This window comes from Tinamus guttatus, unplaced genomic scaffold, assembly GCF_059628265.1.
Source record: "Tinamus guttatus ecotype Peru unplaced genomic scaffold, ASM5962826v1 Tinamus_guttatus_pri_ptg000202l, whole genome shotgun sequence".
NCBI lineage: Eukaryota > Metazoa > Chordata > Aves > Tinamiformes > Tinamidae > Tinamus > Tinamus guttatus.
Genome location: NW_028288736.1, coordinates 2,079,002 through 2,099,826, shown reverse-complemented (window position 1 = coordinate 2,099,826; position 20,825 = coordinate 2,079,002). Strand labels below are relative to the sequence as shown.

Here is a 20,825-nt window from a genome sequence, read left to right as displayed (position 1 = left end):
GATTCCCTTTGAATTATCTACTCTGTCTCTAGTGCAGCTCCCTTCCTTCTTAAGCTGCCAGACAGATGTTCTGTATTCTTCAAATACATTTTTCAGACTTCTCTCCATTTAAAATGCAGAGTAAGAGCTTATTCCCACTGGGCCACGTTTGGAAAACGACATTCCTGCCAAGTGGTGCCCGCAAGGTCCCATAGGCTGGGACAGGACGGTTTGATGAGTAAGTTCCAAGTATTGAAAAGAATGGGGAGAGAATAGAGGTAATGTTAGTGCAGCAGCTGTTTTTCAAGTAAACTCCCTTTGCTAAGATGTTCAGCAAAAACAAACCAGCAAGCAAACAAGCAAGCAAAACTAAATAACAAAAAATGAACTTTTTCATGGAAGCAGGACCAGCTTGGCTGGAGGGGAAAGAAAAAAAGTTTACTTTCTATAGGGCCTGATGAATCTCTCAGTGAAGTTAGTTTGCATTCAAAATCATTTTTTGTCATGTGGCACCAGCAGTAGCTCTATTTCTGGGAATAAAGGTATTTGTCATGGGATGTTCTTCTTAGTTACAATAAATAAGGTACATATTGGAGATAGGTCTTCTGGAGAACACTGCAATTGCTTTCAGTCCATATACCTGTTATCACCTCTATGCCTGTTTTTCTTAATGCCAACTGGTATTTGTTTTGCAATTTGTAAGTTCTCCCTACATAGCACTGCTGGTGCTTCAAAATGGCCTTTTTTTCCAGTATTCTACTATAAAAGAGTAGGTACGTAAAGATGAACACGGTTCTATTGAAATAAATGGTCAAGTAGCTATATGTTAAGCACTTTACTAACCTGGGCTCTTAAAGTGTCATGCTGAGAATATGCATTAATGCGTTGCAAACACAAGGAACGCTTTGCACTAAATTCTCATGCTTTTAAGTTCATAAAAGAGGACATAAATAGTTCACCTGAAATGCCACTTACTAATTTTAATGTTATTTGGCAAATAATCTCTTTCACTAATTCATTTTCTCTTTGAATGCACTTTCAGAACCCATATAAAATTTTAGAGTATTTTAAGATTTTTGACAGGTTGCCCAGCAACACATCAAATTAAGTTGTTTTTTTAACCTTCCTGACAAGATTCTGTGAATGGCAGATCTTGGGATAGGACGTAAATCAATTTTCAAAATTTTTCATACTTATGAGCATCCTAGCTTGAATATATTTGAGAGTCACAAACCCAAAGTACCGAAACCCTTTCGAAAGCCCACGCTGAGCCCGGCTGCAGCAGCGTTTTGGCTGGGGAGGTTTGTGCGGGCTGGGCCTGCTGGCAGCTCCCTGCCCCGCTCGCAGCCACCCTGCAGGGACAGCAGGCTGGCCGGGCAGAGGGGAGGCACCTCTCACTCTGTCAGTCTTGGCTCGGTTCAGCCTCTCCGCAAACACCTGATTCCCACCAGTTATTTTAGCTGCTCCCTCTCACGTATCGACATGGTAATATTCCTTAGGGAAGATGCTCTCCTACTATTAATTACAGCCAGGATCCTGATTCTTCTATTGGCAGCACTTTAAGGAGGAGCTGAGCAAAAATGGTGCCATGCTGTTGCCTTATGCAAAGACAAGGCAATCAAATAGACGTTCAAGCTCCTTGATAGCAATGCTACCATACACAGACAGCAAGACCTATAAATGGAATTACAAAAACCCAGCTGAGATGTAATGAAAACAGGACTAATAACTTCATAGCCCTCTGTGAGAGCCCTGCTCTCAGCTTTGCAGACTCCCAGAGCTGCCAGCATGGTACTTCTGATAAACTGGAGCTGAAAATGCTTTGGTGTCAATGATGACCTGAATTTCGAAGTGGTTGAAAGTCAAACCTGATTTCCAAATATTCCATTCTGATGGAATACAGAACTGGCAACTCAAGTTAGTTGTTAGTTGTGTTTTCTCAGACTTTAACCTCAGGAAATACTTAGAAATGCAGGACCGACTCTTTCCTAGATGTGCAGGTGCATCAGCGCCTGCGGTCTTACGAAACTGAGAAGGAAATTTCTGTGTGAAGCTCCTGCCGATGGATCCCCGCCAGCAGGGAGCCAGGCACGTGCCAGAGCTGCGGTCAAGTACTAGCACGAGGCCCCCTCCACTGAAGTGCATGAAAGCAAGAGAAAAGACTGAAATGATTCCAGGCAACAACAAACCTCCTGTGCCTGAATCAGCTCAACAAGCCAACCAAGAAAGAAGAAAAAAGACTCCAAACTAATTTCTCAGCAAAAGGGTTTAAAAGGTCATGGTTTCATGGTGGTTTCAAAAAGAAATAGTTTCTGTTGAAAAATTTGCTTACAAAAACTTTCACTGAGAAGATAAACCTTATTCTTGAGACAAAGTATTTGAAAATAGAAGGTGCTTCCAAAGGGAAACAAAGCTGCTTTTCTGTGTCAGGAATCCTGCTGTTGCCAGTATTGACAAAAAATTCACTCTTGACCGCGCTCCCGAGTTCTCAGCAAGCTCAGTAGGGTGTTGTAGTTGTTTTGTTTATTTAGAAGTGTAGCAAGTTTCCTGCTGTAGCTGCTACCACATTTAAATGATCGTGGCAAGAAAAAGGCTTACAGGATACAGTCTGAAGAAGGACCATGTCATTGCTGGCAGACAATTTCCCTTTTTTTAAGTCTGGAACACGTGTTTCCAGCCTCTGCTAAGTGTTTCTATTTCTGAGGATCGTCAAAAGCAGGTAAAAGGGTAGGACTTACAGGAGAGAGGTAAACAAGGACTCTCAGAAAGTGGCTCACACTGCCCTTGAGACAGAATACCCAAGGACAGAGACCTCTGCCTTGGTACCACCACCCATGGCCCAGAAACACATTACTTAGAGTTTCCAAAAGCTACAGAAAAAGTCCCAGAATTTCCACAGACCTGAAAATTAAGTTGACTTTCTGAAGTTAGGGAGTGCTTTTCTCAAACTACAGTAAATCTACAAGCAGAACAGCTCCTAAATCTATCCACACTGACCTTCAGAGGAAGCAGAAAGGTCTTTCAGGCCAAGCGTATGTAAACACCTAGTCAGGAGAGAGGTCAGAGAAGAAAAACAACAAAAACAAAAAACAATTCAAGCTATCTGGAAAGTTTTCAGCATTCAGACTGAAGCACAACTGGCCAAGGGAGTCGCTAAGGCTGTGGGGGACTGATGGCCGCAGGAGGGGCACCAAGAATGGAAGCCCAGGAAACAGATGTCCCATCAACACTCCTTGTAAGAGCTCTCCAGCTCATGTTTTAATGTATATTCTGCATTTCCACCCTTTTCCAGCCAAGAGGTCAGTTTTTGTTTGTTTGTTCTGATTTGTACGGGATTGCATGTTACTGTAAAAGTTGCTGAAAACTCATGCTCAACCTTATTGTAAGATTTTTGGGTCCTCTTTTCCCCTCACTGCTTCACTCTTCATCATGTTAGTCAGACACCCAGAGCAGCATATATCTTAAATTTCTTCTACTGTTGTCATTCTATAAAAGAGCTTTTACCAAATGCAAAGTATATAGTTCAATAAAATGAAAAGAAAGTTCTATACCTTGGTGTGTTCTCGCTGTAATGTAAAGCTCTAGTTTTCTAAAGGCAGCCATATATTTTTCCACAATTCAATGCTCCCCACAAGCATGTCCAGCAATTTAAAAGCTCAGTGTTTCCATGTGTCACATTTGTGTTCTCTCTCCCTTTCACCCCTGCTGCCTCATTTTCCAGAGTACAATGTTTAGGCAATGTCGGTGGAGCTGGGACATTTCAGTTGAAGAGGGAAGCAAATACATCACGAATCCCTTGCAGATTGCACTCTTCTGGCAACTGAGCTCAGTCACCGTGGTAGGTTCATCTTGGCAGCTTCAAAAACATGAAGCCCCATTTTAAGTTTCATTGAGAATCTAAGCAGCTAATGCAGGCCACACAGATATTTCATATGATGATGGTGGAAAATGTCACTTAGCAAGGAATGAACATGTTGATTTTGGTCCGAATATTTTCAGCTCACCTGGACAGCACTTCCCCAATGCAGTATATATTCCTCCTGGCTGTTGATGAGAACATTGCTTATGATTTTGGGAGGGGATGAAAAATAAAAATAAAAACGAGCCCACATCATGAATTTCAGTGATAGATCCATCTCTGGTAATGTGATTTTCAAAACCATCCAAGTGACCTTCTGCAAAGGACAGCGTGGAAATCATGCTGCCTTTCCTCAAATCTGGAATTAAACTACAACTACTTTACATGTCAGCTTGTTTCCAGTGGTTGTGTTTTACTGAATGTGTAACTACACCATGCATTTTGGGACCCAGCTGCAACAAATCACTTTACAAGCTGAGCCACAAAAGAGATGTCACCTAGGAACCAATTCAACAGTTTCTGAAATTCAGTTGCTTCTGCAATGAAAGATGGCAATTGCTCCAGGACAATGAACAGTGCAATGAAACTGTGTTGGACGGAGGGCAAGAAGCATAGCACCAAACGGAAGTGGAAGGAAATCATAAATATTCACCATGTTAAAACTTGTTTTCAAATATATCCAGAATTTGCAAGTTTTGTCTGCATTAAGATTTTTTTTTTTTAAGGAAACTACTAAAACGAAGCCAGCAGAGTCTAAAGTTTTACTGTTACCATGTTCTGGCTGGATGACACAACTTAAAAAAAAATTCTTTTTGCTTGCTGGAGTTTTAGAGAGAACCAGTGTGAAAGAAGTGTTGTGGAGAAAAAAAGAAAAAGAACAAAACAAAACAAATAATAAGCTTCTCCGTTCCTGCTTATTTTACCCTATAGAAACTCAGCTCAAACTATTTTTGTCCTGTGAAAAATCCACCACCATTCAGTCACACAGTCAGCAAACCTGCTTTACGTTCTTGTGAACTAATGTAATCAGTAATTATTGTACTGATATATATAACAAAGAGTAACCGCCCCCGAGATTCTGATCTCCTTTGCAGTAGCCTGATTTACCTGTCATCAAAGTTGTTACTCTGGGTTTACCTCGCTGTAATGGAAATCGGTCTTCACTAAATATTCTATATATCCACCTATGTAAATGTAATACTTACTAGTAGATGAGAACAAGCCTGACATCTTAATGAGATTATTTCAATATTTAGCTTGCCTGGTAAATTTGTTGCAGTGCTATTATGTGCATTCTCTCAGTTCCCTACTTTACATTCACACTTTGCTATGCAAGAGAGTTATGAATTTATCTCCTCCTAAAATGCCACGATCTGGTAAAGTCAGAGAGAACTATTTCTGTGGTTCAACCCTAGCTAAAGAAACACCATTTCTGGGTGAGGTCCAGGTTATGTCAGCCGTCCAGCTGCAGCTGAAGAATGCCAAACCCTTTCTGCAGACTATGGTCAAAAGCTCTCGGCGCAGAGAAGTGCCTACCTGAAGACAGCAAGGCTCAGGGACCACAGCACTAATGGTTTCCTCAGTTCAAATTTTGCTCGTTTGTTCATTAGGTGCCGCCCACCAAATATGAAGGCAGCATACAGAGCTGAAAATAGGAATGATTTCTTCCTGCAAAACAAAAACAAGAAACAGCTGTTAAATATTTAATTAGTATTTGTTACATAGTCATATCTGTGCATAACTGTCAAGCACTGGTAAATCTCCTTGAAAGGAATTTTTTCCGAAGACCCTCCTGCAGCCTAATAGAGATTATTGTTATTGTATAAATCTGCATCCCTGTGCATAGGTATGGATCCCAGAATTTCTACTGCAGCAAAACTGACCTTGGGGAAGCTTTTTCTGAAAAAGAGCGCAAAATTCTGCTTCCCTTCTTTCCCAATTGACCTTCTATGAAGAACAGAAGTGGTGCTGCAGAGCCCACGTGGGGCCTTCGCCTGGGCACACTTCTAAAAGCAAAGCGTGGCTGGTATTTGGACCAGCCGTTCGGGTTTTGTGGCTCATTCACCATTTCTGTATCGTGTATTGTTTCCCGCAGGCTCCTTGCTAACTGGCAGTTTTGTTTCCCCTTCTTTCCTCGAGGAAGGCTTCCGAGGACCTTCAGCATTTCCACATGACGTGAGGAGACTCCTACAGAGCCGGGGGGTGGCGACGCAAGGCCACAGCTCTGCCGCGCGCGCCTGCCCCGTCCCCGTCCCCGCCAGCGCCGCGGCGGCACAGAGAGCCCGTGGATGTGCTGGAAGGGTCCCTGCTCTGCTCGGGAACCCTGAGCCCTGCTGCTGCTGGGACTGCCAGCTGCGTTGCTGGAACTGCCTCGTCGTGGTTCGGCTCAGCAGCGATCTGCAAGCGTTTGGACTCTGCTGTTCTTTGTAATTCATTCTAAAGCAACCACTACAGGTCGAAAATAGATTCAGTCTGGGATCCCTTCCCACACATCCTAATATTACACTGGGTAATACTTAATGATGCACAACATTAACGGCGGCCCAACTGCATGGGAATATATTTAGGAACAGAGTTTTTCTCTACAGAAGCTATTTTTAGCTATACCGGTATTAGTGGAGTACCTAAAAAAAGCTGGAGAAGCGTTTTTGTTTCTGTATTAGCACAAAGAAAGCAAGTGCAGCGTTCAATGGAGATAAATGACTTTTGCAGAAAGTCAGCCCAAAAGACAAGCACAAACATAGGTGGTTTCACTGTGGTAGAAATGCTTGTTATAGATGGGTCTTGCAAGCCACAAAGATTTTGATATAACCAAACTTCAGTACCAGGTCAAAAAGAAAAAAGAAAGAAAAAAAGAAAGAAAAAAAAAAGACCACTGTGAATCAGTTTGGGGTCTCCACAATTTGGCTCCCTTCTTCCTGGACAGGACACCCTATATATTTACATCCAGTGCCAGTTTACTTTGGTGCTGATCTCTGAAATCATTCTTTTGAGATCAGCCAGTCTAAAGAAGTTAATTCCGCCAGAAGGTCAATATCACACTAATCATGCTCCTACACGGCAGCAGTGCACGTTACTACATGCCACACGGCAATCACACTGCACTCAGCATGATGCTCCAGGTCACTCCAGGAGCCCCCGGGGGCTGCTCCGGCGCTGCCGGCTCCGCATCGGCGCTGGCCGCGCCGCCGTGGGCGCCGTCCCGGCAGCGGGTCCCCTCGCAGGAACACACCGTGCCCAGTCTGAGGGCCTGTCTCGTTTTTGAGGAGTTGTGACAACTAGGGTAACTTGCACTTCCTGCATCCAAGGGCCTTTGAATTTTCCTCTCTTTGCAGCACAGTCACGGTTTAAAGGATTGGGCAGTCCCCATGATATATCCATAAAGGGGCAGCAGAGGTTTGTGCTCTTAAGACAACCTGTTTAACTGCATTAGACTGCTGTTAACTAGCTTCCGAGCAGTGATTTTCTGATGGCTTTTGTGAAAGGTTCATGGCCACAGTCTAGTTCCCCATGCTCAGCATTACAAAGCAGTGGCTATGGGGCAGCACTCACTCGTTATCTGCCAGGGTTTCAGCCAAAACAGGCTGCAAAGGAGCAGCTTTAAAGGCAAAGTTAAGGAGTAGTCCTAGAGCACTACGGCTTTTCATTACTGTTATAGAAAACCATATATAGCAGAATAACAACAAAATAACGTATATTGAAACTAAAAAGTCCTCCCAAGTAACTCAGTAGGGATGGGTCGCATGCCATTCCTCCAGTGCTAACACATTCATATGTTTGTCTTCAATTCTGTTCTGCAGGGTAGCACAGTAGGCATGAAGACAAGGCTGCCAAATCCTCTACGTCTTTCTGGCATTTCTGTTTCTCACAGTTGTCTCCCACCCTCCTACATTTTCAGACTTCAGCAACTAAGTACTATCTGTAGTGAATACAACTCTGTGTTGTGCCACAGAGAATCGCTGGCTCTCGTGCCCCGCGAGGGCGGCAGGGGAATTTTCGAGAGAACCTGTAAAGGGCTCTGCTTGGCCTGGGGGTTACTATGGGAAAGGACACAGAGCTGGGGACGAAGGGCAGTCCCCTGGGCCTGGAGAGCAGAGGCAGCCTTGCCACGAAGCGAGGGGACAGGCAAAAGCAGCTGGGGACACCAGAGGAGGGATGAGGGCTCGTGCGGGGGCCGCCAGCCGCACAGCCGGGAAGCTGGGGCCACATGGAGGGCAGGCGGCCTTCGGTGGCGCCGCGGCGGAAAGCGGCACCGCGGCAGCAGGGCCACGGCAGAGCTGCCCAGGCCCGCGAGCGGCGCCTTGCTTCCCTTCGCAGCATACGCAGCATGAGGAGGTTCTCTTCCACCCACAACGGGGCCGAGGAGAAACACAGCATTTATTTTGCCCAAAGTTCTGCTGAAACCTCATCAGGGCCTCGAAAGCAATATTCCTCTAATTTTGGTCACTGTCTTACAGAAACCCTACAGCAGGAATAGGTGATGTTATCATTACCTGGGGCACAGTCCATGCTGTTTGATTCTCCCTTTGAACTGTGTAAAACCAAGGTGGGTGTTTATCTATCCAAAGTCTGAGGGACAAAGGTTTGAGCAGTGCTGTGAATTTTAGCACGATGTTTAAATTTCTGCTTAGTTCTAGCCCTAAGATAGTGGAAAAAAGAGAAGGAAAAAAAAAAGGGGGGGGGGGCGCAGATGTTTGTGAAAGAATCAAGAGTTGAGAAGACGACTGCAGGAAACTGAAGAAGAAAGAAAATCCATCCCACCAGTCCCACCAAACAGAAATCTGCTTTTCGTCCACAGGCGGCCAGTCTTACCATTCATGCACCTTGAGGCAGGAAAACAGCAGGCACAAATGGATAGTGAATTAACAAAGGAAGGGAAATGGCAGAGAGAGAGGCAGGGAGGCCTTGTCTGCCCCCCGAAATACGTAATTCATAAAATACTGAGTGCACGGAACTACCACAGCGTCCTAGCGCGGCAGAGCAAGGCCACGGAGGGAGCCCCACGCAAGCAGCGCAAGCCCTGCCGGCGCCCGCTCCGTGCCGTGACAGCCCCGCGCGCCCCGCGCCGCCGAGGGGGCTGCACCGCTGCCTTCCCGGCCCCCTGGGAACGGCAGCCTGATGCACTGGGGCAGAGCTCTCTAGTGTTAATCACTAAACTCACAGAGACATAGAGAAGTAATATAAAGTTCAGCACTGCCTTAGGAATTACTTTAATTGCTAAGGAAAGACCTTACAAAAACTCGCGAAGCAAAACCTTTGCACCGATCTTGTAACTATCCCATTACATGCAGTAAAGAATTATCCCTGTAACAGCCTTCTACAGGAATTGTGAAAAACTGGAGCAGTGTTATCCATCTCTAGTTACATTCTTTGGGTTTTAGAGACTTTTCTTTTATCTAGATGTATTTATTTTCCATGTGCTGAGCCCATTCTTAAACTCATTAGCACTTCTGCATATGCTATTAAGGGAGCTGAAGAGGTAAAAAGGCATTGCAGTTGCCAGAGGAATGCTTCTGTCAAGTAAACAGGCATGAGGAGGTTCAGACTCCTCGTGTTTTTCCTCTGGCACCTTTCAGCACTGTTTCATTTAATTGTAGAAAAATAAAGATTTTGCTAAAAAAACAAAAAAGGAAAAACAAGGATGCTCGGCAAGATGAGAGATGCTTTTTCTACAGGTTTCTTCCAGCTTTCATGAGGAAACAACAACCGACTGTATTTATAATTGAGAAACTGAACTTAAGACTCTAATTTAAGTGCTTTGGTCAGAACCCATGTGAACAACACAGCATATCTGTGCCTGTGTTTCACAAGCATTTCACACGCAATGGCTGGCAGCTCTGGCAAAGTTACTTTATCTCTGATGTTTATTTTAAAAAAATCACACATTCGATATGTATAAAAAAAGTGTGAAAACGCTTCACAGTCTCTCAGTGTTTCTCCTTCCGAAACACTGTCAGAGCAACCCTTTCTCTCTCCTCCCAGACACAATGACAACCCCTCGAGAAGAGACCCCACGCGCAGGTATCACATGAGAACACGACCTGTCCTGCCGTGTGTGATTAGCGCTTTTGCGGTTGCTTCCTGTTGACCATAACAGCCTCACTCACAGGAGAGAGGGAGATGTGAGGAAGGAAGGAGCGACGTGATGCGCGCGCTCTGACGCCTGCCTGCAGCGAAACACCCCTCGACATTCCTGCGCAGAGCAGCAGCAGCAGCAGCAGGAGCAGCAGCAGCGCGTGCCCCTCGCATGCGAGCGGGCGCATCACCAGTCACCATCGTTCACGTGAGGGGCTGCGGCGGCAAGCGGGAACCGCAGGCAGGCGGGCTCAGGAGCAGGGAAGCGCTCCAGGCCCCGCCAGCGGCGCGGCGGGCAAAAGCCAAAAATCACAGAGCGGAGAAACAAGTGCAAGGCAGCGTAAAGCCCCGGGAAGACGTCCTGCGGCTCCCTGATGATGCGTTGTTTTCTTTTAAATGTGTTTATCAGTAGTTCATCATGGTCATGCTTACAGAATATGAGAGTTACGGAATATTAGCCATAAATTAAAATGTAGGCAGCCAGGGAAGAAAACAACAGCATCAGTTTTTTCCTGCTTTCTCTTTTGAGAAAGTGAAGTTAAAATTCAGGGACATCATATTTTTTTTTAGTTGGAAGAGGAAAATACGATTCTGAAGAATAGGAAGTCATTGCTCTTTATAATGTTATATATGCTTAACGGAACAAGCCATAAACCCTATAAGCAACAATCCCAACCGTAAGCATGACTGCAAACTACCCCTCACACTTGAGAAAACAAAGCTACAAGCTCTCCAAAACCTTGGTTTTGTAACCAGCTTGCCAAAAGCTTGTTACAGCTAAAGGTGAATCAGCTCCGTCTCTGGCTCTATCCCAGACTTTCTGCACTTATAAATTAAGCTTAATTTAAAGCCAACACCTGGTGGTGTCGGTAGGTGACAGCTGCTGGCAGAGACCAAAGCCCCGGCTGCGTTTCCACACAGGCGGCAGGGGACAGCCTGGCAGGCCCCACTGCCGCGGGAGCGCCCTGGTGCCCGCGCGCTTGTCTGGCCTGTGCCAGAGCTGCTGCCAGAGCCGCTGCCAGAGCCCACGCCAGAGCCCGTGCTGGAGCTGGAGTCGGTGCTGGAGCCGGTGTCGGAGCACACGCTGCAGCCTGCACCGGAACCGGAGTCAGAGCCCACGCTGGAGCCCGCGCCGGAGCCGGTGCCTAACCCTGTGCCAGAGCCTGTGCCGGAGCTGGTGCCAGTGTCGGAGCCCACGCTGGAGCCCGCGCCGGAGCCGGTGCCTAACCCTGTGCCAGAGCCTGTGCCGGAGCTGGTGCCAGTGTCGGAGCCCACGCTGGAGCCCGCGCCGGAGCCTGCACTGGAGCCAGTGCCAGTGTTGGAGCCCACGCTGGAGCCCGCACCGGAGCTGGTGCCCAAGCCCGCACCAGAGCCCGCGCTGCAGCTCGTGCCAGTGTTGGAGCCCACGTTGGAGCCCGCGCCGGATCCTGCGCTGGAGCCGGTGCCGGAGCCGGCACTGCCCCGCTGTGCGGCTGCAAGAGGGAACTACCATCCCCCCACCACCAATAGGCATCCTACGTAACAGTGACTTCTGCACTACCCCAGGATTCCTGCGCCTGGGACTGAACACCGGCAGGAGCTTCCTGGCACACGAGGACCAGCACCAGCCCTGTTAAAAGCCTTCGGACAAACTGCAGTCACAGAAACCTCCCCTCTTAAATCCAACACTACCACTTTGACAACCACCTAATTCTTACACAAAGATTGGCCATGACAGAAGCAGGGTGTCCCACTGAAGCCACCACGGATTCCTGATGGCTTATTGGGGCTTTCAGGCAGTCGCTGCAGGGGTGGCAGCGAGTAGGACACCTAATGTAGGTCACGGACACCACAGCTCTCATGAAAGGCTACAATACTCTCGATTTGTACAGTGGAGATGAAAAGCTCTGGCCTCTACAGGAAAAAGTTGGAGCCAGTAAATAAGCGGGGCTGCATCTCTCCCAGTTACTGTGCCCTTTCTGTTGGCACCTGAGTCTTGCCTGAAATCCCTTAACTGATATATCTGCAGACGGAGGTATGTTTGTGCAGACACGGAATGAACACACTTGGATCCTCATATTGCCATGCTCATTTCTATCAGATCAAATTAATCACTGGTTATGACAGTTAATGATAGGTGTCCATGTAAAGCAGTATCTCAGTGTAAGACCTTCAGCTCTAGGAAGACCCTTAAGCAATTCACAAATGTAAGGTACATAGACAAGCTCTGCTTTGGAAATAGCTATTTATTTACTTAACAGGACACAGTAACACATCCATAAGAACATTCTGATAAAACTACTGTTGCTACTACTTGCACCACAGTGGATTTGTCAGTTCTCTCCACCATTGCAAATGCAACTTATGAACAGTTTAGGATTTCAGAAGGTATTTAAAGGTTGCAAAAAAATAGTCACTCAAAATGCCACATGGAGAATGCAGTGACTGCAAGCAAGCAGCAGCTTGTTGGCTTGTGGATTTTCTTTCTGTCCTAAAAGACATCCTGTGCATCAGAAACTGCTCCCTTCCAGTCTTCTGCAATGCTACCTCAGAAAATGATGTTGTTACAACTGTCAGTGGATTGCAAAACACAAACAAACAAAAACGCTTTGATTTTCCTGAGAGGGTTCCCAGGCAAAAAGGCCTGCAAGATTCTCTGTGAGGCAGAGGGTAACCTTAGAAACAGGGCCAGCCCAAAGTAGTGCACAAATAAGCCCTTGTTTGTAAGCTGTGTGCCTACCTTATGGAGAGGATCGCTTCATAACTCTTTCAGTGCTGGCAAACCCTTGGGGAGAGCAGGCTGAGAAGTGCACTAGGTCAGAAGGTACCGCCCCTGCTCCCTGCCACAGAGCGGGGCAGCCAGGGGCCGGGGGCTGCAGCGGCGCCGCGCGGCCCGGCCTGCCTGAGAGGGGTGCTGGGGCAAGCAGCACCGCAGCCACACAGCGGGGAATGAGAATGGCGCGCTCCCTGACCTCGGAAAAGCCCCTATGTCCTGTGTGAGAGAAGGGAACGGCCCTCCCTGTCCCCCAGAAGAAAGAAAAAGGACATTTTGGGTACAGAAGCAAATGGAGGAGCATTTTCTGGCCTCTCATAGCGAAGAAAGAGCAGGTCACCTACAGAACGGCCATCTGTCCGCCTGCGCCATCATGTCAAGGCCTGCTCGACGTATCTAATGAAAGTCTCCAAGGGCATCTGACCTCTGTCTGTTGCTGAGAGGAGATGAAGCGACAAAGGATGCTACGGAAAACACTGTAGAGGACCTGGACCGCAGGCTCCACTGGCAGGAATTCAGAAAAAAATTACCTTGCCACAACGTTTTCAGCCACCTCCCCAGGGCAGGGAGCCCTGCCACACAGCCCTCTCCCTCCCGGCCGGCGGGGAAGCGGGTTGGTGCCAGCAGGAGGGTGTTCCGAGCTCCGCGTAGCCACGAGGCAGCCGGCTGCGTTGCTGCCTCCTTGAGGCCCGGCACTCCGGCCCTGCGACAGCCAAGCGGTGAGCGCGATGCCGGCGCTGCCCCAGCGATATCCACCACACGGCACCTTCGTGAACCGAAACTGTGCACGCGACTGCAGGCCCCAGACCGGCACGGCCACGGATTTGTGTTGTTTTCACTCACTTGCGGTCCCTACGTCACTCATTACAGGCTGTAGCTTCTCCGTTAAATCCAGAATCTCTGTTTGTAATCAGTAAGATCAGGACCTTTGGCCTGTGCTGGTTTAAAGATAAGGATGGAGACAAATTCGTCTGAATCCAGCTCAACTTACTTGAGAATGAAAAGAGAAATGAATGAAAAAAAGAAGAGAAAGAAAGAGAGAAAGCACCATAAGAAATACTGGAAATGGAAAACCAGTTGAGATGCTAATTTTCTAATTATTGACAGTTTTCAGGATCTGATTCAGAGAAGATTTAAGCACCACAATGCCATTCTGAAAATCTGCAGTGCAAGTGAGGATGGGACAGGAGCATGGTCAACACTTCTACGGTCACCAGCATCCATTCCTGAATGACACTGCTGACAGGCTGCTTTCCAGGCACTTGCTGCAGAAACCCTACAGACAGCCTGGGAGCAGCCTCGTAGCGTAGGGATACATGAGCATGAGCGGCGCCAAGTATCCGGCTTATCTAGATCCCAGCAGTAGGATGCTTAGGACAGCTTCTTGTGGTTTCCCACCTCTGTCTAAAACTCCATGCTTGGAGCAGGCACCCTCTCATCAAAGGTGGCAGGATCAACCCGTTTTCCGTAACCAAACAGCTCTGTTTTCTCTCTCCTGCCAATCGTGAGGGCTTGGCTGACTGCTTCGTGCCCTGAGTCACAGCCCCATCTAATGAGATGGCATGCTAACCTGATTAGCACTATTTCACTTTCACAGGACAGACAGCCCAGTTTACTACAGGATTAGCAAGTATAACATCAGTGTTATATATATACAGGGTTGCATCTCAGCTCTGCTAACTTGTGGTTACAGAGGACCCGTTAAAACAGAGCGAATGCCAAAAAGCAGGCAGGGCCAAACAGGCACGGCAATGAATGCGGACGGCCGTGGCAGCGGCCGCAGCCGGGATGCTGCTGCAGGGAGAAGGCGACTGGCAGGGGCGGGCACTGCGCGACCTCCAGCTCTCCCTGACACACACACAAGCAGACCGAAGGGAGGAAACGCTCCTTTGAACACTTCAGCTACAGCAATAGTCATAATATAAAGGCCATGGCTGCTAAGGAAAGAGCCTCTCCGGGTGCCGGTAGGCGTGCTAAGTGCACCCTGGCAATCGCTTCTCTGCTTGGGAAAGGCAAACGCCATCTCTCTGCATCAGGCATCACCAACACAACTGCCCATTTGCCACACAGCAAATGTAACTGCCCAGAGAAAAAGCTGTAACAGTGTTTATCCAACAAGTTTTTCCACTTTCTGAATACCCTAGAGCAAATGGCATTTTGTAATGTTCACTGATTTCCACTTTTTCCCATTAATGATAGTTTGCTTTGGGAGTCATGAGTTTAAGAGCTGTCTGCCTTGCTGGGTAATGAAGATCAGAGAATTTCACAGCGGATGACTCTGGATTTGCACCAAGATTTCACCACATCTTCCAGAAGCCAGGTCTGACCTCAAAACACCCACAGGTAAACGTTTACTCCTGTTGTAAGAATTTTTATGGCAGTGATTCACCTCCCTCCCCATCACCAATTATTGTATTTTGTCTAGTTCACTGACACTGAGACTGACTGAAATGCTTTGGAGACCAGACATGTCTCAGCAAGTTATAGACCAAAGCAAGTGCCCCTGCATCCACATGGGCCCTGAAATGGCAGTGTCAGGTCAGCGCCAAAGTGCCTGTGCCCGCAGCCAGCAGGATGGGAGCCGGGCACTGCGCTGCGCCTGCAGCCGGCGGGATGGGAGCCGGGCACCGCGCTGCGCCCGCAGTCAGCAGGATGGGAGCCGGGCACCGCGCTGCGCCCGCGGCCGGCGGGACGGGAGCCGGGCACCGCGCTGCGCCCGCGGCCAGCAGGACGGGAGCCGGGCACCGCGCTGCGCCCGCGGCGGGCGGGACAGGAGCCGGGCACCGCGCTGCGCCCGCAGTCAGCAGGATGGGAGCCGGGCACCGCGCTGCGCCCGCGGCGGGCGGGACGGGAGCCGGGCACCGCGCTGCGCCCGCGGCTGGCGGGACAGGAGCCGGGCACCGCGCTGCGCCCGCAGTCAGCAGGATGGGAGCCGGGCACCGCGCTGCGCCCGCGGCGGGCGGGACGGGAGCCGGGCACCGCGCTGCGCCCGCGGCTGGCGGGACAGGAGCCGGGCACCGCGCTGCGCCCGCAGTCAGCAGGATGGGAGCCGGGCACCGCGCTGCGCCCGCGGCGGGCGGGACGGGAGCCGGGCACCGCGCTGCGCCCGCGGCCAGCAGGATGGGAGCCGGGCACCGCGCTGCGCCCGCGGCTGGCGGGACGGGAGCCGGGCACCGCGCTGCGCCCGCGGCCAGCAGGATGGGAGCCGGGCACCGCGCTGCGCCCGCGGCTGGCGGGACGGGAGCCGGGCACCGCGCTGCGCCCGCAGTCAGCAGGATGGGAGCCGGGCACCGCGCTGCGCCCGCGGCTGGCGGGACGGGAGCCGGGCACCGCGCTGCGCCCGCGGCCAGCAGGATGGGAGCCGGGCACCGCGCTGCGCCCGCGGCTGGCGGGACAGGAGCCGGGCACCGCGCTGCGCCCGCAGTCAGCAGGATGGGAGCCGGGCACCGCGCTGCGCCCGCGGCCGGCAAGACAGGACCCGGGCACCGCGCTGCGCCCGCGGCCAGCAGGATGGGAGCCGGGCACCGCGCTGCGCCCGCAGCCAGCGGGACGGGAGCCGGGCACCGCGCTGCGCCCGCGGCCGGCGGGGGCCTGTGCTGCAAAACCACATGCAGTCCTGTGCTCAGTTTGAATATATTTGTTCTGAGCATTTGGTTCATATTTTAGTGCCTTTAGCTATCTGGCGTATCAAGAGAAAGTTCACGCCCTCTCTCCTTTAGTTTCCTAGACCCCGGCACTGGTGATTTGTGCAGAGACACATCAGACCCACAGCCCCAGACTTTTGTTCTTGTGTAGTTTGAATATTGATAAGCAGAGATCTGAGCTTAGCCACATTCCTGAAAAATACGGGATTTATACGACAGCCTTGGCTCCTGACAGCTTTTACCTCCATAAAACAAGGGTGTTGTGTAGCTCAGTGCCAGAGGACAGACCCAGCTAGGCTTTTGCTGCAGCTCTTACTGCTTAAATCAGCTTGTGTTTCTTTGGTCTTCTGTTTGCATCTTTAAACACTGTGCTGAGTACATGAGCACTGAGCTCCCTGTAGCATGGTGACACATTTTATTAATGTCTCAAAAATGTTCTTAGTTGCTTGGATGGCAGAAAGAAGAAATCCCACTTCTACTCCCACTCATTCTACTTACCAAATAATACTAGTGATAACCAATAGCAATACTACTAGTGATAAGTTAAAGAAACCTGTTAAATAGTAACTAAAGAAAATGGGCTGCCTCACCAAATGCACAAATATGCTGGAGTCTGACCCTATAGAATAGCGCTGTAAGCCAGCACCATTGCTAAGTCTGCATTAGAGGTAAGAAATGTCTACAAATGATAGAAGGCACCAAGTGGTGAGAGTTTGGGAGTTCCCTGGGGCCAAGAAAATCTGATTTTAATTAATAACAAAAATACCCCTGCCAGAGAAGGGCCTAGCTGCATTCAACGGCTGCAGTTATCCAACAGAGTAACGGAGAAAATGCTCTCGGGCAGCTGCTTCTGGTTCCCGCCACGGCCTGCAGGAGCATTTAGAACAGCTTAGGGGTGGCACATTGGGAGTGCCAGGATATAGGCTTGATGGTGGCATGGGAGAGGTGCTGACATTTTTGTATGCTGACCCAGTTGGGACACTGCAAACAGTCCTAGAATAGTCCCTGACTCCAGAACTGGCTCTGGCTGCGCTGCAGCAGAAGCCGTGCTAGAAAACACAACATCACTGCTGCGGTTCTCCACTGCTCCCAGAGCCAAACTCCCGAGCCAGCCAATGGCCAAATGGCTCCTCCGCAAGCAGGATGTTAGACTCAGAGCTGTCGCTCCTCCCTTTTGCAGGTGGAGGCTCCACATGAAACTTACCAGGTGCCCCAGGAGGTCGGGCTGCCCGAAGGGCGAGGGAGGGCTGTAACGCATCGGCCCCCTGGCCCCTGTCTTGGCCTGCAGGAGCTGCTGCTTTACTGATAGCCCAGTGCTTGCCTTGCAGCCCCACAACCCCTTTGGCAGCAGCGAGAAGGCTGTGAAGTCCAAGTCCCCACAGCTTCCTGCCGGAAAGCAGGAAAAACTGCGGTTCCCAGGGCCGCACTGGGCCGGCGGCTGCAAGCGGGAGCGTCAGGTGAGATAAGGCGATACGCGACGTTCAGTTGTAAGCTGTCATTTTCATGGTGTGTCTGCAGGCAAAATGCAGGGCTGCCATCCCTCCCTGAACTGTCAGGCAGGACTTGGCTGAAAATACAGTGAAGAAATGTGGAAACAAAAGTCTCAAGGAAACTAAATGCAGGTTGTGGCTTGAAGTCAGGTCAAACAGCTACAGAGTAAAGGCGGGTCCTTTTCTTTCTTTCCCTTCTTCAATGCCAGACTTGTTTAATGAGAGTCTCCTTGGCAAATATTCTTCTATAATTAACAAATGAAAAGGAAACATACTGCTCTGCATTAAAAAAAAAAAAAAAACCACAGCTGCCTTATGCAGGCCATTTCCATATCCAAGACTGGGAAAGGGATTCTGCACTGCTGCTTCTGCTTCAGCAAAGTGCTGCTCTTCAGCCTCGGTTTGATTTGGGAGTGAGAGGGAGGGGGGAAACTAGCGAGTGTCTTAAATGACCACAGACTTTTGTACTTATATTACATATTAAACACAAAATAACAGTGAGGACTAGTCGATAGATTTGTCCTGGTTGGCTATCACAACAAGCACAGCTGATGGCTAATCGCACAAGGTTTGAAAGACCGTCCCGAACTTCAATACGTGCTTTAAATACATGCTTTAAATGTAAAAGCCTATCTTGATGCTTTACATGGGCTCCTACAAGTCCTCTCTGCCACAGTTCTATCAAAGAAACTCAGCAGGTTGAGTTTGCTTTGAGCTTGCGTGCCAGCGGGAAGGCGAAGGAGGCAAAATACATTCCCTACTTCTCTGGCACCAGAACAAACTGGCAGACACCAACCACGAATTTGCTTAGGCAGTGAGATGATTCCCTGCCAGTAGGACACCCAAACCATGGGAGAGTCTGCTTTCTGACTGCAGAACCAGCTTACCTGCTTCTAAGATAGGGCTTAGCAAGTTTACAAAAAAAAAAAAAAATCAGGCAGAAGGCATGAGATGCATTCCCAGCACCTGCGGCCTCCCGCAAACAGCACCGCTCCAAATCCGCCTGGACCGGCTGCCTGCAGCCCAGTCACTCTCCTGCGAGGCCAGCGAGGGAAGTGATGGCCAGGATTACAGACCCAGCAGCACGGGCTGGGCAGAGCTTCGTGGCGGAGAGGTTTCACCCCTGCTTTGTGCCAAGGCAAAGCACACAAACCCAAGCGGCGCCAGCCCGAACCTCGGCAGGCTGCGAGGCTGGGGCCTGCTGTGCAAGGCGCGCGCAGTCACGCTCCGACGCAGCCTCCTGCGGGTCGCACAGCAGCCCTCCCGCGCACGCCATCCCGGGAGCTCTGCAGCGCTATCCCAAAGGCGAGAAACGCAGGGAAGGAATGTCTGTCTGCAGGCACCAAAGGGCAGGAGGAATACGCCTGGCCTCACACGGACATGCAGGGGCTGCCCCTGCAGCCGCTGCTCCATCCCCGTGCCCATGTGCAAAGGCTGCTCTCTGCCCCCAGCGCCTGCCCAGGGCTGTATAAGCACCCTGACGCCGCGGGGCCTGGGGACGGGCATCACTGCCCCGGGACCCCGAGACGGGCCGGGCCGGCTGCCTCCGGCACATAGCTCTGCAGCCCCACTAGGTTTGGCTGCACTGATAAATACTGGTACTTCGACCTCAAGTAAATCAATTAAAATCACATTCCTTTGGGGCTGACTCATAAAAGCACTTCATTCTTTTTACTTAGCTGCTTTTCCCTCCCCGCATTTGTTTGCTTCCCTTTGTGGCAGAATTAAATATCTCAGTTCACCTGAGAGCAGCTGCTGCACAGCTCCCCAAGCCGAGCACAGATCTGCTCAGCCCTTCATGTAAGTTTAATCTCCCTAACGGTTTAAAGGGCTCAATTTTAGAAGGAAACATTATCACAAAGTGAAAACGTTAAGATGCTTCATGCAATGCCTCCCTGAAATATGTCCATGCTTGGATTTCTCTTCATTCTTTCCTCTTTTGCTGAACAGCTCTGCTTCATCTCTGCACTGATCTGGCTCCCAGCACTGCGCTGATGGGAGAGGCAATGTACTTGCCAGCCCTTTTCTAGTAATCTCTGCTTGAACATCCCTGTTAAATATGTCCTTGGGAAGTGCAGCAGGTTTTTGTCTGGCTTGGTTTGGATCAGAGGCATTGGTTACATGTTGCCACAGAATAAGAACAGAGTAAAGTTGTCGGGATTTGGCCCTAGTGTGCAGAGAGCAGAGGGAAACGGTGCCTGGCTATTGCAAAGAGCAGCGTTTATCTGAGCTGAAAGTTCTTCTAGGCAAAGCTTCTACCAGCTGGTGCTTGGTAACCTCCCCGGGCAGCCTTTGGTAGTCTCAGCCCAGCTCCCGGGGAAGCTCATACAGGACAAGGCGGCACCGGCAGCAACTGGCAGCCTCCGTCGCCTGTGCAGAGGCTGCTGAAACGCCCGGGAGGGAATTACCAAAATCACTCACTCCGCACCAGGTCGGCCAGGGTCACAGCTGCCGTGTGCAGAGAAACCTGCAGGGACAACCTGTGCTCGCAAGCACCGGCCAAGCCTCTTCTAGTTGCAAATTCATACTTAGAAAAGCACATCCTGTGCTTTTCCATACCAGTCTTTATTTGTGACCATAAATACACTGAGAAAGCATCACAGTAATACAGGATACAGCAACTTCTTGGCAGGTACCCTTGTTTAGGGCATAAGGCGGGCAGAAAGCATCCACTTTACAGCTGGGAAATACAGCTCAGCAACTCCAAGCCAAATGTCAGTGTTCTGCAGGCAAAGCTGCTCTACTGCCTACTAAGCACCAAACATATTTGCATCCTGTTCTCTTTACCTGCATAGGCCTAGTGGGAAGTAACAGAGTGAGAAGGCCAAAACACCAAAATATCCAAAACACATGGGTAAAGCAGCCGAGCAGCTCAGAGGTTGTACCTGCTGTTGCCAGAGAAGCGCTCAGGTCTGGTCCAGGGCTCGGAGGCAGGAATGGAAAATTCCCTGCCATTCGGAGCGCTTTGGGAAAGCTGCAAGCTACCTGCTGCATATTGATCTTGGTGTTCACCACTCCTAGCTCAG

General features: G+C 49.8%; 1 protein-coding gene across 1 annotated transcript in view; it reads right to left on the bottom strand.

Moving 5' to 3' along the window:
• The window catches only part of ELOVL6 (ELOVL fatty acid elongase 6), a 65,272-nt gene that overhangs the window by 14,195 nt on the left and 30,252 nt on the right, over positions 1 to 20,825 (bottom strand). The window contains exon 2 of the mRNA XM_088524025.1: positions 5,375 to 5,506. Coding sequence (XP_088380151.1) covers positions 5,375 to 5,506 — 132 coding nt within the window. The remainder of the gene's footprint in view (positions 1 to 5,374; positions 5,507 to 20,825) is intronic.